This window comes from Podarcis raffonei, chromosome 8 (assembly GCF_027172205.1).
Source record: "Podarcis raffonei isolate rPodRaf1 chromosome 8, rPodRaf1.pri, whole genome shotgun sequence".
NCBI classification, from domain to species: Eukaryota; Metazoa; Chordata; class Lepidosauria; order Squamata; family Lacertidae; genus Podarcis; species Podarcis raffonei.
Window position 1 is genome coordinate 17,528,153 of NC_070609.1, and position 18,042 is coordinate 17,546,194.

General features: G+C 44.6%; 1 protein-coding gene and 1 long non-coding RNA gene across 2 annotated transcripts; both read left to right on the forward strand.

The window, feature by feature from the left end:
* The first annotated feature begins 1,304 nt into the window (after window positions 1–1,304).
* On the forward strand, window positions 1,305–12,225 carry LOC128419218 (uncharacterized). The gene is made up of 12 exons (XM_053399645.1): window positions 1,305–1,449; window positions 2,652–2,675; window positions 3,508–3,564; window positions 4,147–4,170; window positions 4,734–4,781; window positions 6,494–6,541; window positions 7,341–7,373; window positions 9,475–9,555; window positions 10,316–10,345; window positions 10,653–10,679; window positions 11,841–11,864; window positions 12,181–12,225. Exons 1-12 carry the CDS (start codon window positions 1,381–1,383, stop codon window positions 12,223–12,225), a joined length of 510 nt encoding a protein of 169 aa, XP_053255620.1. The 5' UTR covers window positions 1,305–1,380.
* Window positions 12,226–12,327: 102 nt separating this feature from the next.
* LOC128420386 (uncharacterized) lies at window positions 12,328–16,834 on the forward strand. Its single transcript, XR_008332012.1, has 4 exons — window positions 12,328–12,357; window positions 13,462–13,494; window positions 14,469–14,495; window positions 16,080–16,834. It is a non-coding gene; the product is annotated as an uncharacterized LOC128420386 (long non-coding RNA).
* The last annotated feature ends 1,208 nt before the right edge of the window (window positions 16,835–18,042 follow it).

Below are 18,042 nucleotides of genomic sequence, written 5' to 3' on the forward strand. Positions count from 1 at the left end.
TCACCACTTGAGGTGGAACAGGAAGTGCCATCCTACCCTGCCACCATCGCACTTCCTGTGCCACCGCCTCCACCACTGTTGAAGTGGTGTCGGCACTGGTGCCGATTTCCAGTGAGATCTAACAAAATCTCATGAGACCTTGCCAAACTCTCATGAGATATTGTGGAGTGCATGAGATCTCACAAGATCTTGGTGAGATCTTGCTGGAAATCAGTGTGGCTTTTCTGCGAGTGGTAGAGGAGGCAGGGTGTGTTGTGCCTTGGGGGCCCTGTTTTGGGGGGGCTTCCAATGCCCATAGCAGCTACTTCACCCCATTTCATGGGTGGGCCAGCCCTGTGACAGAGTGTAAGCTTTGTGCAAGTTTCCATACAGAATTCAAAGTGCTGGTTATGACCTATAAAGCCCTATATGGCTTGGGCCCAGGCTGCCGAAAAGAATCCTAAATTCTGAGTGCAATGTCAATAATAAAGGGTTTCCAATAACCCTTAAAGTTTCTGTCTGAGGTTTTCAGTAAACTAATAACTTCACCAAACTAAGTCATTTATCTTGCTAATCATAAGCTTGGTCGAGTTTGCAGTTTTTATGTCGTTGCAAGTATTAGGTAAGGTAAAAGTAAATGACCCCTGGATGGTTAAGTCCAGTAAAAGGCAACTATGGGGTGCAGCGCCTACCTCGCTTCAGGCCAAGGGAGCCAGCGTTTGTCCACAGACAGCTTTCTGAGTCACGTGGCCAACATGACTAAGCCGCTTCTGGTGCAATGGAACACCGTGACAGAAACCAGAGTGCATGGAAACACTGTTTTCCTTCCTGCCACAGTGGTACCTATTTATCTACTTGCACTGATATGCTTTCGAACTGCTAGATTGGTAGGAGCTGGGACAGAACAACGGCGGCTCACCCCCTCTCAGGGATTTGAACCACCGACCTTCTGATTGGCAAGCCCAAGAGGCTCTGTGGTTTACACCACAACACCACCTGCATCCCTTTTGCAGGTATTAACTATGCTATGGTTAAAATGCATTAAACATGGTCTTGAAAACCAACAAAACATGTGTGTCCCACATAATGAAGTCAAAATATTAAGGGATCCAAATGTGGTTGTTGAAGAGATATTAATATTCCATTACAGAGGCGTTGAAGAGTCCACGTAGCAGTTGGCTCTGGAAGCAGAGTGTCCTTTCCGCAAGAGTGTCCCTGTGATGAATCAGTTCCTCTGACCTTTCCTTCCAGATAAGGTAATTTTGGTGACACTCTCAATGGGCGCTTTAAGTTTGGGCAGTGTGGCTTGTGGTGATGGGTCAATAAATAGAAGCTTCCGAGCCACAGTTCACAACTTTGAACGATTTCGCACCCGGGACGGAAGCCTGATCCCGGGCTAAAATGAAGCTCCCGGTTGTAGCTGCCGTTCTTTTAATCTCTGCACTTTGTGCAAGAGAAACGGATGCACAGGTGAGATGGAAACAGACTTCTAGGAGAAATGCATCAGCTTTTAATTGGATGCTAGTGGGGGGCACGGGGGGGGGACCTAAACCAATGTGAATCAAAAGTGTCATGTTCTTTATTGACCAGAAGCCCCGTACCCAGCATTGCTCAGGAATTATAAGAAAGGGAAAAAAATGGAACTAGTGGTTAAAATCAGGACAGTTTTTAAAGGTTCAGTTTGCCCTCTTGATTCAAAATGTCATCTGGTCCAAACATAGATGACAACCTGCTCCTTCATCTCAGGAACCAACATGCCACATTTAGTTATGGTAGCTTAAGAAGTGTCCAAATGCATAGCGAACAAACAGTTTTCCAAAATAATTAATAGATACCTGTGCTTGCCTTCAGTGATGGAAGTCAAGGCACTGTTTATAAAAACCAGAGAGTTTTGAGAGGGCATCTTGCTCGTAAGAAGAAGCAGTGGGGGCCAGTGTGGTAACTGTGTTAGTTGACTTATCTCAGTTTCTCATTTCTCTTTAGCTCTGTTCTCCAAGTAGATTGCATTAAAGAAAAATGTAATTCTGAAAATTCATCAGCATTTCATTACGAATTTCTAAACTTTACAAGTTTGCAAGCAGTTTCCCCTAATATACACATTTCTGCAAGGCAGTACCCCCCAACGTAATACATTTTGTATGCTATTTTCACTAATGCTCACACTTTACCCTGGTATTGTGCGTGCATGTTTGTACACATTACCTGGCTGGTAATTTGGAAGGGTGACTGCATTTCAGTTTGCGCATTGTTTTGGAAAGGGCAGATTAGGATGGTTTGCTTTTAAATACAACCAATTTGAATTTCGTTGCCAGTCCTTGCAACATGGAAGGTAACTGACTGAAGTGGGGAGCTTTGGGTTAAAACCTTGTTTTCCCGTATGTTAATGTCTCCCGATTGTGGAGAGGGCTTGAGTCCACATACAGTGCTTCCAGAGAACGCAACAAACCCTTTTGTACTCGGATATAAGAGAGTAACTAAGGCAGAACTCCTATGCACACTTACCAGGGCGTAAGTCCCATTGAACTGAATGGAAGTTACTTTTGACTCTGAATAGGAATGAATAGGATCGTACTGTGAATCCAGCTTGCAAATAATGGCTTATGTCGCAGAGTCTATTTCAAATTAAATTCATGGAAACTAACAGCATTGTTTCAATTGTTTTGTTATAGCAGTGGAATCCTGGTTTAGGTACCTCCGTAAGTATGACACATTTTGTCCATCTGCTTTTGTTATGCTTTCTCTCAAAAAGGATGCTACGCGAGTAGGATCTGCGACAAATCACCCTCACTTGTTTAACAGGACCAGTCCTGTTCTGGGCTAGAATTAGCCATCTTCTTCCAGGATCCTACTTGATCAGACCAAAGACCCATCTAGTCCAGCATCCTGTTCTCACAGTGGCCGATCAGATGCCTTTGAGAAGCTCCAAAGCAGCGCATGAGTACAACAGCAACTCTCCACACTTGTGATGCCCAACAACTGAAGGCAGTACACAGCCCTTGTGGCTAGTAGTAGCAGAAGCCTTAGCCCTCCACGAATTTGTCTAACTCCCCTTTTAAAGCCATCCAAGCTTCCAACCAGCGCTATATCCTGTGCTAGCAAATTCCATGCTTCAACTATGCACAGGGTGAAGCATCCTCATGCTGGGGAGAAGAGTGGGCTAGAAAGGTTGCACTCATGCTCCTCTTGTGGGTTTTCATGAAAAATAAAATTCATTTTATATTTTTATTTTAAAAGAAGACATTCCACCTCTTCTCACCCTGGGCTGGGATGGTCAGCTTACAGGATCCTGTCAAAAGCACTGGACCTGCTTAAGCTTTTATTTTCCTCCTGGAAAGGGCTTTTCCTGGAATGACCAGTTTTTGTGCAAATAAATTTCCACGTGGAGGCAGCCAAGAGCTATAGATAGGGATGGAATTTCCTGCAAATCTCAACAGCAAGCTTATCCACGCTGATTTTTGGTTTCGTTGTGGGGATGTAAGGCGGGCAAGGAAAAGGACTGAACCACCTTTGTCTCTTGATCTTTTACAGCTTAGTTATTCCGGCCCAAATGTGCCTCCTCCACCTCCGCCTCAGCCTCCTCCTCCAGTAAGTATAAGAAAGTTTCCTTTGGGTCATTGTGACTCTGTGCTATGAGGTATGAAGCTACATAGCTCATTATATCAATTGGTAGTACCTTATTCAGGGGAGGGTGTTTATCAGAGGCTGCACCTGGAGCAAGGTCTGAGATGGTCGCTGTCTTCATTCTGCTCTTTGTTCTCTTAGGTTGCTTATACACCATGCATATAAAGCAAATTTAAAGCTCACCCAACCCCCAAATCTTGGGAATTGACGTATGTTATGGGTTCTGGGAATTGTAGCTTTGTGAAGGGTAAATTACAGTTTCCAGAGTTCTTGGGTGGTGTTGGGGATGTACGTTTATGCAGCCTTAATTTTTTAATGTTGAGGATGTACATTTATGCAGCAAATAAATAATATTTGAATAATATTTGAACAGGGAGGGCATTCTGGGACAGGGAGCCACCACTGAAAAGGTTCTCTCTCTCTCTCTCTCTCTCTCTCTCTCTCTCTCTCTCTGGTCTTCACTTGGTGGTTCTGCTTGGCATCACTGTAATTTCATTGTGAAGATGTGAGTGTGACAAATAAGCTGTGCATCTCGATCTTTTTCAGGGTCCTTACGACGGCCAAAATTCGGTAAGTATGAGAAACGCTTCCTTGGACACTTCAGAGTATGGGATATCAGACAATTTTGCTCAACTTATACACCCTCTGATAGCTACTGAAAAGGTTTTCTCTCGGATCTCCAGCCACCACACTGCAGATGGAGGGGGAATCTGGAGAACGACCTTTTCCAAGGCTGATTTGATTCCCCACCTCGTTCCCAATCTTTACTCCCCTCTTGTTCCTGATGTAGATCTTTATTTCTCCCTTGCTTGTCATGTCGCTCTTCACCCACCCCTTCTTCCCTGGCAGGGCAGGTGGGCCATTTTGTGGTTTGGCTCTGGTGGCAAAATGTCTTGGGCCGACCCTGGCTCCAGAGCACACTTCATGCTGAATTATAGCTGTTTGTGGCTTCCTGCCATTGCATGGATGCGTCAGTACTGACAGTGACTGGCCCCAGTTTTTTAAGGACCTGGACTTGGCTCGTCAATACGTGCTGTGGTTCTGCTTGGTTTCATTGTGCTTCTGTTGTGGTGGTGTCTGGTGGGCAAGAGACAGAACGGAACAACTTGCTTACGTATCTTGGTCTTTTTCAGGCCTATCTCGGTGTCCAAGCCCAACCTTGGCAGCCTCAACCTGCCTCAGTAAGTATGAGAAATTCTTCTTTGGAAGATTCTAGGTTCTTTGATATGGGGCGTTAGACTATGCGGCTTGGTTTAGATATCACTTAGTAGTACATGGCTCAGAAACTGAGCATTGAAAAATCAGCTGGAGCGGACTCTGAGGCAGCCTTCACTTGTATCCCTCTCTTCGCTCTCTTAGTTCTTCAGAGTTTTTGGTAATAATAGTAATGAAGGCACCAGGAGGACCTCCCTGGAGAAGGCAGGGAGTCACCATCAAAAAGGTTCTCTCTCTGGTCTCCACCCACCACACTTCAGATGGAGGGGTTGTCCAGAGAAACGCCTAAGGTGACAATCTCAGTTGATACAAGAGAAGGCTGGCAAGCAGGTATTTGGGTTAGCACTTTTAAGGATAAGAGAAGCACTTTGAATCAAGCTTGGAAACTCATTTTAAATGGAGCGGAACTATGTAAGGATGCTTAAAACAGAGTTCACAGACCTTTTTGCGTGTGAGGGCCACATTCCCTGTTCATCAGCCCTCCGAGGGCCGCATGCCAGTGGTGGGCGTGGCCAAAACGAAACCCACACAGGTGCTCCAGGTTTCCCTACTTACTTGGTTTATTTATATTGTATCCAAGGCACTGATACCCCCAGCTTTTAGTCAAAAAGACTGACGTGCAGAAATCTCCATCAAAGACAGTTCCTGCCCCCAGACTCACAAACTAAAAAGACATGGCAATCTAAAGACAATCTAAAAAGACCAGAGATTTACAGAAGATTGGAAGAAGTATGTGAATTATTTGAAAAGCAACTGTAATCAAATTACGCTAGTAGGACTACAAGAAGTTTTATAAGGAGAAATATACGAAGTGTTACAAAGTAGAAAAAGATAGAGATATTGGTTATGAGTTTGAAATGTAATAGGGAAAATAAGAAATGCATACTAAGAGATTAGATTGGAAAATTTTCAGACAGGACTGATGGAAGTCAAAAAAATTGAATAAGATGTAAAAGTATGTTTAATTACTGTTGAAAATGATATGTTAAAAAACTAAGAAAAATTTATATATATAAAAAATAAAAAATAAAAAGACATGGCACATGAGGAAAGAGGACTGGGGAGGGAGGAGGGAAAAGCAAGCTCAAACACAAGTTCTTCAAGTTACAGTTCATATAGTTCTGCCCATGATGTTATCTCAGATGCACCAGTAAAGGCAGATGTCACATTTCTTCCATATAATGTTGTTTGATTTATTTAACTACCAGAGGATGGTTTTAATATTTATTTAAACATGGCCCTGTTCTGTGCTAGCTGCCTCCCGCACAACTCACACATGCAGTCTGCCTCTAGCTGACCAACTGGTATTCAAGGAGCAGTTTATGGAGATGTGTGTTGGGCCAGAAATGAGTAACCTGTGCATCTTGATCTTTTCCAGAATTATGGTGGTGGCCCAAAGGGTTGCCATCTTGTGGTTTGGCTCAGGTGGCGAAATGTCTTGCGCTGACCCTGGCTCCAGAGCACACATCATGCTGAATTATAGCTGTTTATGGCTCCCTGTCATTGCATGGATGCGCCAGTACTGACAGTGGCTGGTCCCAGTTTTTTGAGAACCTGGACTTGGCTCGTCAATATGTGCTGTGGTTCTGCTTGGTTTCATTGTGCTTCTGTAGTGGTGACGTCTGGTGGGCAAGAGACAGAACGGAGCAACTTGCTTACGTATCTTGGTCTTTTTCAGGCCTATCTCGGTGTCCAAGCCCAACCTTGGCAGCCTCAACCTCCCTCAGTAAGTATGAGAAACTCTTCTAAGTTCTTTGATACGGGCCATCAGATTACGTGGCCCAGTTTAGTAGTTCATGGTTCAGGGTGGTCAGAAGTGCAGCTGCAGCAGACTTGCGAGGTGGTCTTCCTCTCTCTTTGCTATCAGTTCTCAGATGTCACCTGTGTGATATGAATAACGGTGCCAGGGGAGCCTCCCTTTTAAAATGTGTCAGGGAGGGGAGGTTATTGGGTTGTTCTTGTTTTTATTTTGATTATGTGTTTTGTGTTTTGATATTGTGATTTTATGTTGATAACTGCCCTGAGACTTGCAAGCATAGGGTGGCTTACAAATTTAATTAATTAATTAATTAATTAATTAATTAATTAATTAATAATAATGGCATTCCAAGGTGAAGAGCTGCCACTGAGGTCTCCAGTAACAGTATTGGATCCAGGTGTACTCTAAGTCCACAAGACTATTCTTTCAAGGGAGTACAAGCCTACAAGGTCTCCCTCGTCTCAGGATTCAACTTCACCCTATTGTTTGTCATCTAGCCCGAAACTAAACCCATGACACCAGTGCTGGGTTTGACCTGTGGCCCCTGAAACCCGCCCCCCATGGGAATATATGGCCCTCTGTGGTGAAAAGTTCCTCACGCCTGCCATATTTATTTATTTTTATTTCACAATGTTTATAGGACTGTTTTGATGGTTGTAAAACCTCTAGGCAGCTTGCAAACCTTAGGGAAGGCTTGTCCATATATTCAGTTCTGATTGCTGTGGGAGAAAGCAGGATCAGTGAATTTATCTTTTGATTTTCGTAGCAGGTGGGCTTGTATGTAGGCTCCCCTGGCCCGGTGAGTATGACCACTTCTTTGACCTCCTTGTGTAATATCCCCATTTTAACTTATTTCTGCTGGGTGGATACACTCACGAGCTCTTGCTCGATTTTCTTGCAAGTTGGAGCTTTCTGACTGGCATTAAAATTTCCCTTTTCCCCCCAAGTCCAGAAGAATCTGCTTGAGACTATATTCCTTGTGCAGGAATGAAATTTGTGTAGCGGGAATCAGTGTGCTCTGAGCTGACCTGATGCCTCCATTGAAATGCATAGATTAGTGAAAACACCACACAAAATACGTTCTGTTAAGCAAAATTGTACGCAAATGTGTACATTTGGAGGACTAGCACTAAAATACTGATTCATTTTCACGAAGACTTTTTCGAAAATTGCAAATGCGAAGTTTCAAAATTGCAAATGCGAAAATTGCAAATGCGAAGTTTCAAAATTGCAAATGCGAAGTTTCAAAATTGCAAATGCGAAAATTGCAAATGCGAAGTTTCAAAAAATGACAAGCTGATATTGACAGATTTGCCTATCCCGAACTACAAATCCTCCCTAACGGGAATAGGGACTGGGTTATTTATTTACCATCCAAAACATTTATAACCTGCTTTTCCTGACCAGATTAACTCAAAAGCTGGGCTTGTTGGAACAGGGATGGGGCAAGGGAAATGTGTTGGCAACGTCAGGGGACGTTTGGGTTGGCCATGGTCAACGGCAAAGCCAGGCGTCTCCCAGCCGTGCTGCCTTGCCTCGCCTCACCTCACCCAACAAGCACAGTACTGCCACTGCCTTCACCCCACCACTCACAAGCTACTTCTGCATGCTGGCTTCGGCTGATGGGGGTTGAAGTCAAACAACATCCGGAGGTCACAGGTTCCCCATCCCCACTGGGCCCTCTTTGCTGTAATAAAGGTAAAGGTACCCCTGCCCATACGGGCCAGTCTTGACAGATTCTAGGGTTGTGCGCTCATCTCACTCTAGAGGCCAGGAGCCAGCGCTGTCCGCAGACACTTCCGGGTCACGTGGCCAGCGTGACGAAGCTGCTCTGGCGAACTGGCACCAGAGCAGCACACGGAAACGCCGTTTACCTTCCCGCTATAAAGCGGTACCTATTTATCTACTTGCACTTAAGGGTGCTTTCGAACTGCTAGGTGGGCAGGAGCTGGGACCGAACGACAGGAGCTCACCCCGCCGCGGGGATTCGAACCGCCGACCATGCGATCGGCAAGTCCTAGGCGCTGAGGTTTTACCCACAGCGCCACCCGCGTCCCATCTTTGCTGTAATAAAAGGTAAAGATACCCCTGCCCGTACGGGCCAGTCTTGACAGACTCAAGGGTTGTGCGCCCATCTCACTCTATAGGCCGGGGGCCAGCGCTGTCCGCAGACACTTCCGGGTCACGTGGCCAGTGTGACAAACTGCATCTGGCGAGCCAGCGCATCACACGGAACGCCGTTTACCTTCCCGCTAGTAAGCGGTCCCTATTTATCTACTTGCACCCGGGGGTGCTTTCGAACTGCTAGGTTGGCAGGCGCTGGGACCGAGCAGCGCGAGCGCACCCCGCCGCGGGGATTCGAACCGCCGACCTTTCGATCGGCAAGCCCAAGGCGCTGAGGCTTTTACCCACAGCGCCACCCACGTCCCCCTTTGCTGTAATAGTTTGGTAATAAACCAATCTCTTTGGAGAATCTGTGGTCACCCACGTGTTGCCCACTGTAAGCCCCATCATCCCTGGCCATTGGCCATCCTGAATGGGGCTGCCAGAAGTGAGAGGCCAACAAAATTTGGAGGACCACAGCTTCCCTATCCTTGGCACAGGTGGAAGCACACCTGTTCACCAATGATTGAGTGTCATGGGACACCTGCAACAACTTGGGTTTCTGTGAACAGGCTTCTTTTTAATATGAAAAGGGAAAGAGTATAAATTACAATTAGAGGGAGGAAGATGCATTTCTCTCATCCATCCAAACACGTTTTATAAATATGTGTGTGTGTGTGTAGATACACAAACACCCCATCACTGATATTTTAAAAGCTGGGAAGAGGAGGTGCCATTTGTTTTCTAAAAAGAAGTTTGTGGAAACAAAACCAACCATTCTTTCTTTCTTTCTCTAGCAGGGCTCTGGCTACTCTGGCAGTCCAGGGGCTCGTCCTTACCCTCCTCCTCCTCCTCCCCCAAACGGCTACCCTGGCTCGGTGAGTATGAGAAGTCCTTTTCTGTCTTCCCTATCTTTTCATAGAAACCATGTGAGCTGTCTGATCCTAGTCCTACCGATTTCCATGTCATCCCTCTGTCCAAACAAGTGCTGCCTAGGACCCCAGCCCAAAGCTTTGGGCAAGGGTCAATTATATAGGCTCACCAATCAGTGATCCACTGGGTTGCCAGGCCAGAGGTATCCCAGACCCTGAGACTTCAGGCCCCAAACCTGAAATCTAGGGGTGGTGAAATATTGCTTGAGGGATTCCATGTCAGCTACAGCTCCTAAACAGATCTACCTGAAACCAACAAGCATGTTTAACACTGAGGTCCAGCACCGAGGGCCTTCTGGTGGTTCCCTCACTGCAAGAAGCCAAGTTACAGGGAACCAGGCAGAGGGCCTTCTCGGTAGTGGCACCCTCCCTGTGGAACGCCCTCCCACCAGATGTCAAGGAGAACAACAACTACCAGACTTTTAGAAGACATCTGAAGGCAGCCCTGTTTAGGGAAGCTTTTAATGTTTGATATATTACAGTATTTTAATATTTTTTTGGAAGCCGCTCAGAGCGGCTGGGGAAGCCCAGCCAGATGGGCGGGGTATAAATAATAAATTATTATTATTATTATTATTATTATTATATGCATAGGAACTGCTTCCAAGAATAAGAATGTGTTTAAGGTTCAGGGCACCTAAGCAGTTTCATTTCTGATGCGGAAACAAACAAGACCAGATGACATTTTGTATTTGTGTTTTTCTAGGATGACGGTGGACAGAGTGTTGACGCATGGGTAAAATAACCTTTGTTTACATGAAGTTGCAAATTCTCCTTGTGCCGGGTCTCAAACGGATGTTTAGGTCTGTGCACCAGCCACAGCTGAGTCCTGAACCAATTCAAGGGGAACTGGGAGTTGCTTGAATTGGGCTGAGATAGGCCTGGATGACTGTGGACCTGTCTGGGTAGCTCAAAGCAATCTGGGGTTGTCAGGGGGAAGGGCATCAAGTGGGAAGCAGATGCAAGCATTGGGCAGGGAACTGGCTGGATTTTCCTGGGAGAAGGTAGACTCTTTGAATAACCAGTGTCTCTTTCCTTCCTAGTGGGAAGAGCTCATCAACAGTGTAGAAGTAAGTATTGAGAAGGGTCTTCTTTCTCTGGCTTTTTCATAGGTTAGCTAAACAAAGAGAAGTGAAGTTGGCTATTAGGTTAGATTGTGTGTTTATTTGAGCCACTCCCATCTAGCAGGTAGCATGCCCATACTTGTATCAAGATTACCTGGGTCCAAATCTCAGCTAGGAAATTCCCTGTGTGACCTCTTGAGCAGCCGGGTCTACCTCACAGGGTTGACATGATGATTAATAGGGAGGATTAGTTAGCCTGTCCTGAGCTTTTTGAAGGAAGGCAGGATGAAATGGAACCACCTTCTTCTTCTTCTTCTTCTTCTTCTTCTTCTTCTTCTTCTTCTTCTCCTTCTCCTCCTTCTCCTCCTTCTCCTCCTTCTCCTTCTCCTTCTCTTTCTTCTTCTTCTGCAATCACTCGTAGCCGAGTAAGATTGTCCTCCATAAACATGGTTTTAAAAGTGAGTCCATAAGTGACTGTGGAGGCCAATCCTGGATCTACACGTCCTTCCACAGTAAGGATACAGTGGTACCTCAGGTTACATACTCTTCAGGTTACATACGCTTCAGGTTACAGACTCCGCTAACCCAGAAATAGTGCTTCAGGTTAAGAACTTTGCTTCAGGATGAGAACAGAAATTGTGCTCCGGCGGCGTGGCGGCAGCAAGAGGCCCCATTAGCTAAAGTGGTGCTTCAGGTTAAGAACAGTTTCAGGTTAAGAACGGACCTCCAGAACGAATTAAGTACTTAACCTGAGGTACCACTGTATAGGTTTCCGGATGGGAGTTGATCATGGTGAAGGTTTGCCAAGCGTGCCTTCCTCTTAGCACGTTTCTCCCTTTTGTCCTGCGTTCAAGCATCTTCAAAACTCATGACACCTTTGGTAAAGGCTGTTCTCCAACTGGAGTGCTCACAGGCCAGTGTTTCCCAGTTGAAATGGAATATAAGTGAATGGAAACCACCCCTTTTTAGTACTGCTGTTCAGGATTCCCTGGAGCTGTTATTTACATAAGAAAAGACCATGGGCTTCAAGTGAATTTGTGCAATTAGTATTTTGTCCAGTCTCTGGCCAAGGCCCTTGTGAAGCCAACAGAAACAAATGATGATTTTTTACATGACTACTACTACTACTACTACTACTACTACTACTAATACTGCTATTATTTGTAGAACGAGTTTGGCGGCAAAAGACAAGTGAGTATAAATCTCATTTCTCCAATTGTGAAAGCTGTAACTTGGGGAGGAAAAATTGCGCATATAAGTAAAATGTCTTAAGACTTTATCGGGCTGGTAAGGGACTAAACATTAAATGAAAAATAATGGAATGGGAATCTTGATGTGGCTGGATGACTTGCAGCCTCCCTTAGATTTGGCCGCTGCTCCTGGAGCTGTGTGCAAATGGAATTTTTTTGGGGGGTGGCCGACACTTTTTTCAAGGGGGAAGGGGGAGAAAATAATGCACCTCAGACATATTTTCAGAAAATGCATCTTCTGATACATTCTGTTCCAGTTCTATGGCCTAAACTTGAAACTAAAAAGCCCATTGTGTGCTTAAGAATCAGTGTGTGCTAAGGGGTCTGGGTGCCTAGGCAGGTTCTTTTCTCATACTGAAACAAACAAGATCAAAGAACATTTGCATTTTCCCCCCTTTTTGTAGAGTTCTTCGAAGCAGTCAAGCCCAGGACTGGTAAAATACATTTTGTTCAATTAAGGTTGTCATTTCTGTATCAAGCTGGCACTAAGATTGTGGTCCCCTTGATTCTAATTCAACTCCCATGCTTAGAATTGTGCTCTAACAATGCAGTCCTATGCATAACCTCAGAAGCAAGGCTGTCTGCACACTGTACCTTTAAAGCCCATTCAAAGCACCTTCTTTTCCTCAAGGAATTCTGAGCACTGTACTTTGTTAAGGCCTTGCTGGGAATTGCATTTCTGTGAACAGCAAACTATGGTGCGCTGAGTGTGCTTTAAAGGTATAGTTTGCACACAGCTTAAGTCCCATTGTTTTCAGTGGAGCTTATACTCAGGTCAGTGTCCATAGGATTCTAGGCTAAACATACGTCCCAATGCATAATCCTGCGCATGCCTATTCAGATGTAAGACCCGTTGAATTCAATGGACCTTGTTCCCAGGAAATTGAGTACAGGATATCACCCACAGAGCATCAAAGGAAAGCCGTGAGAGGGAAGTATGAGGACTAGTGGTCTATTTTGGGGGAAGAGATGGAGTAGGTACACACATAAAAGACCCATGAGTACAACCCAACAATAATTTGTGATGAATCCCCATTGAAAAAACTCTATATACGAATAGCTAAGAGTCCTTTGGTTTCAACGGGTCTTAGTTGTGACTTCCTTTTTGCTGGGCTGTGGAATTAACTGTTTTAATGATCGTGTCACAGTTTTGTGCTATTGTTCTTGCAAGGGTGCGATTTCGGGAAGGGTTCTTTGAACAAACATGAAGAAATGCATTTACATCTGGGATCTACCTGACCCCAGAACCCTTCCGCTGACATTGTAAATGGGCTAACTGACCCCCTGCCCTCGCCTCTGCATTCACTTGCTAGGTGAATGTGGAACCATGTGATATTCATGTGGAAATTGGTGCTGTGAACCAACGCTGTCTGGCCAGTTCAGGTGTTGTATTTGTACACATATAGCGCTCACGAGAGCTCTGACCATTGAGCCAACAGGCTCCTTTCAGGAGGAGCCTGAATTCAGCTTCTTCTTTTGCTGGAGCCGGACAAGAAGATCCAGTCTCTTTGAATAACTGATGTCCCTTTCCCTTCTAGCTTGCAGGAATATTTGGAGGCAGAAGAAAACAAGTAAGTATATGGAAGCAGCTTTTTACTCTCTTTGGCTATTTTGTATAATCTCAGTATCTAGTGAAACAGGGGTTAGCTGAAGATGGAACATAAGTGTACACAAACCATTGCTTTTTACTCGGGGCCTGCTTAAACATTCAGCGGGATCAAGGCCACAGGCATTAATTGCATTTGTGCAATTAATATCATGTATTAGAATCATAGAATTGTAGAGCTGGAAGAGACCCCTAGGATCATCCAGTCCCCTGAAATGCTGTCCCATACAGGGATTGAACTTGCAACCTTTGCACTTTCAGCACCACGCTCTAACCAGCTCAGCTGTCCAGTCTTGTTTGGGGCTACGTCTCTCAGATGCGCAGGCAATTCTTGCTGGGGATATGTGTTTATGAGCCTGAGATTCTGTGCCATTTATCATATGGAAGCCAACAGGAATGAATAATGTCTATTTTATTTTGTTTTTGGCCCTGACCACGGGTGATGATGAGCGACAGAAGTCTCATTTCTCTCAATTGTGAAAGGTGTAATTTTTGGAGGGGGAGGTGCACATATAAACGTGTTGAAATGCATAAAGATTACATCGGGCTAATAAGGGCTAAACATTTAAATGAAGCATAATGGGATAAGACTTTTGGCTTGAACTGAGTACATGTAGCCTTCCTTAGAAGTGCAGGCTACTACTAAACTGTGTTAAGATGCCAACTTGATATAGAGTAGGGAGACAAATTTACAAAGTGGGCTTCTTTTTCAAGGGGGAAATGATAAATCTCAAAAAATAAAATAAAAAATCTCATGATTTCCCCGCCGAAGGAACTCTGTCTCAGCTCTGCGACCTAAACAGGTTTAATTGGAAGTAATAAGCCCATTTGATTACAAAAAAATAAATGTGTGCTTAAGGGTCTGTGCACCTATGCAGTTTCTTTTCCCATGTGGACACAAACCAGATCAAATAATATTTTTATTTTTATTTTTTGTAGAGTTCGTCAAACAGAAACCAAGGATGGGTAAAATAACTTTTGTTTTCCTGAGGCTGTGATTTCTGTGTCAAAATGCCACTGAGATCCTAGTTCCCTTGAGTCTGATGCTGCTCCCAAGGCATGTGTGCTTAGAACCATGCTCTAACAATGCTATCCTATGCATATCTCCTTGGAATTAAGTCCTACTGTGTTCAGCAGGGCTTATTCCCAGGTAAGCATCTATAGGATTGCATCCTTAATATATGAATTGCTGCACAATCCTATGCATGGGTGCCTACACAGACAAAAGGCTGCATACACAACATATATTTAAAGTACGTTCAAACCACATCTTTCCCTGTCAAAGAATCCTGGGAATTGTAGCTATGTGCAGAGTAAAGTTTTGTTCCCTGGACTCTTTAGTGGGGAACATGTGCTTTAAATGTATGGTGTTCAATGGGACAGCTATAGAATTTCACCCTCAGAGCATCAATGGAAAACCTCAAGAGAAAAACGTAAAGGCTAGTGGTCTGTAGAGGGGAAGAGATGTGATAGGAACAGGCAAGAAAGACCCAGAGTGCACATACATAATGAGAAGTAGTGGATACAATGCATCTCAAGAAATAACAGGTACAATGCTTCATGAAGAGCTCCCCTTGTAAAAAAGGCAAAATGTGAGCTTCCTATCTCTTAAGATCTAAACTGATTTCCATGGGACTTAGCTATGACTTCTTTCGGATGGATTTAACTTGCCTTAACTGCTTTGATGATTGCTGCGGTATTAAGTGGTCCACCCGTCCTATAAGACTTCCCCTCTTTGCCCAATGGTAGGGCTGGCCCTGGCTATTATGTGGTGTAGTGGTTAAGAGCAGTAGACACGTAATCTGGTGAACCGGGTTCGTGTCTCCGCTCCTCCACATGCAGCTGCTGGGTGACATTGGGCTAGTCAGACTTCTTTGATGTCTCTCAGCCCCACTCACTTCACAGAGTGTTTTTTGTTGGGGTGAAAGGGAAAGGAGAATGTTAGCCGCTTTGAGACTCCTTCGGGTAGCGATAAAGCGGGATATCAAATCCAAGCTCCTCCTCCTCCTCCTCTTCTTCTATTGAATACAAAGTGGGAAAGCTGCACAGATTAAGACAGGATGGGGAGGCAGGGGCACCAACTTGAATAAAATATTGTGGGGGGCTAGGTAAACCCCGCCCCACATAATCACATGATGCAGTGCACACAAATCATTTGAATGGGAATGCCCATCAACTTTGTAGGGCCCCGGCCCCTTCAAATATTTTATGGTGGGGGACGAAGCCCCCACAGCCCCTAGGAGTTGGCTCCGAGGGTGTGGGTGTTTTCCTGCCGTGGGTGTTTTCCTGCCCAAGTGGTTCAGGATATGTGAAACCCCAAAGCGAGAAAGGCAGGGGTAGGGGAGTTGCAAGGAAAAAGTGAGGGCAGCAAATAGATGAGAACCCCCCTTTTCCCTGGAAGAAGTTGCCATAGAGGTTCCAATATGCATGGTTATGTGAGGCGTTCCCCATCTATATGCCACTTACTGTTACAAATAAATAGTGAAGCGGTTTACGAAAACACACACAAAAAAGCCTTTTTGAATAATCTATGTTCCCCCCCTCCTCTAGTGGCAAGATTTTACACCAGTAAGTATACAGAAGGGTCTTTTTTCTCTGAGTGTTTCCTATCACCTCAATATCTAATATTGAAACGGGTTAGCTGAATGGAAAGGTGGAGTATTGGGCCAAATTACTAGCATGTCACAACTTGAAGGAAGAAACTGCAAAACATGTCACATGTAAGCTGTTCTGGTTAGAAGATGATGATGTACGTTACTAAATGTATTGCCACCCATCACCAGCCAGTCCCTGAATTTAAAATTCATAACTTAAAAGCAATTAAGGTGCAGTATAGAATGAGTCCTGAAAGCATACATCTCAAGGGTCAAAGGCCGAGACGAAAGGATGCATGATTAATCTTAACATATGTGAACATTAAGAGGAAAGCTTTGTCCCCGTTTGGCTTTGGAATAGGACATTCCTGGACCAAATCAGACTGGGATATTTTTTTCTCCTTGGTTGGTTGAAGGTGAAGAGAGAAGAAAACTATGTTCTTTGCTCTTCAATTAGGATGTTGTTCATCATGCCACAAGCTGTAATATAAAATCAGCATCATAAATGAATTAGGCAGGATTCTTTGAGAAACAGAGAGTTAAATTGGAATGATCCTCTAACTTGGGAATTGGCAGACTTTAGGCCAGGCTTCCTCAGCCTCGGCCCCCCAGATGTTTTGAGACTACAATTCCCATCATCCCTGACCACTGGTCCTGCTAGCTAGGGATCATGGGAGTTGTAGGCCAAAAACATCTGGAGGGCTGAGGTTGAGGAAGCCTGTTGGGATCTACTTTGTTTTTACTAGAATCGCAGGAGCCACCAAACAGAACCAGGCACCAACGACATGCACTTAGAAATAAATACAGTCGTACCTTGGAAGTCAAACAGTTTAGTTCCCAAACGTTTTGGCTCCCAAACCCGGAAGTGACTGTTCCGGTTTGCGAACTATTTTGGGAAGCCGAATGTCCGATGGGGCTTCAGCAGCTTCCGATTGGCTGCAGGAGTTTCCTGCAGCCAATCAGAAGCCACACTTCGGTTTCCAAATGTTTTGAAAGTCGAACAGACTTCCTTTTTTTTTTTAATAAAATTTTTATTGGTTTTTCAACATATAATATAAAACAATACAAAAGACAAACACAAACAAACAAACATATAAACATGTATAATTTCATAAATTTTTTCATATACCCAGTTTCAGCGACTTCCCCATGCCTCCCTTTTCTGCATCCCTGTTTTGAACTTTTTTCAGCAACCCCTGGTCCCAATTACTTATTAGTTCCTTTCTATAACCTCTTTCTTTCCTATCCAATCATTTATCGCTGCAAATCTGTTATGCTTTACCCATGACATTTTAACACTCAATAATTTTACAAGAATTTTTAAGATAAAGTTTAAATTTCTTCCAATCTTCTTCCGCCGTCTCTTTCCCTTGGTCACGGATTCTGCTCGTCGTCTCTGCTAGTCCCATATACTCAATCACCTTCGTCTGCCACTCTTCCAGTGTGGGGAAAGTCGAACAGACTTCCAAGGTACGACTGTAATTCCACATCTCAGAATTTGTTCTGAGCAGTAGTGGTCTGTGCAGAGAGGCAAGGGCACTTAACTGACCTCTTATTGCCAGTGTACTTGCACCTTACTTGGAGACTGCAAGGGAGAGGGGAGAACTGTGTGATGCAAACAAACCAGCTGAGCAAACCTGGAGCTCCTGCCAACCTCCCTGCCACCTCAACCCTCTCCCTCCTGGTAAGACACAGCAATGCCATTGGCAGGAGGTCCGGTAAGCACTGTTCTGCCTCCACTTCTGGCTCCTCCCGGTTCTGAGTATAACTGCGCTCACCATCCTTCCACTCACAAATCCATCCCTGCCTCCCCCCCCATCCCAGCTTCAGGTTTCTTCATTTCAGCAGTTTAAGCCAAGTGACTGTGATAAGTCTCGTTTTTTTCTGGTTGTGAAACTGTATGTTTTGGAGGAGAAAGT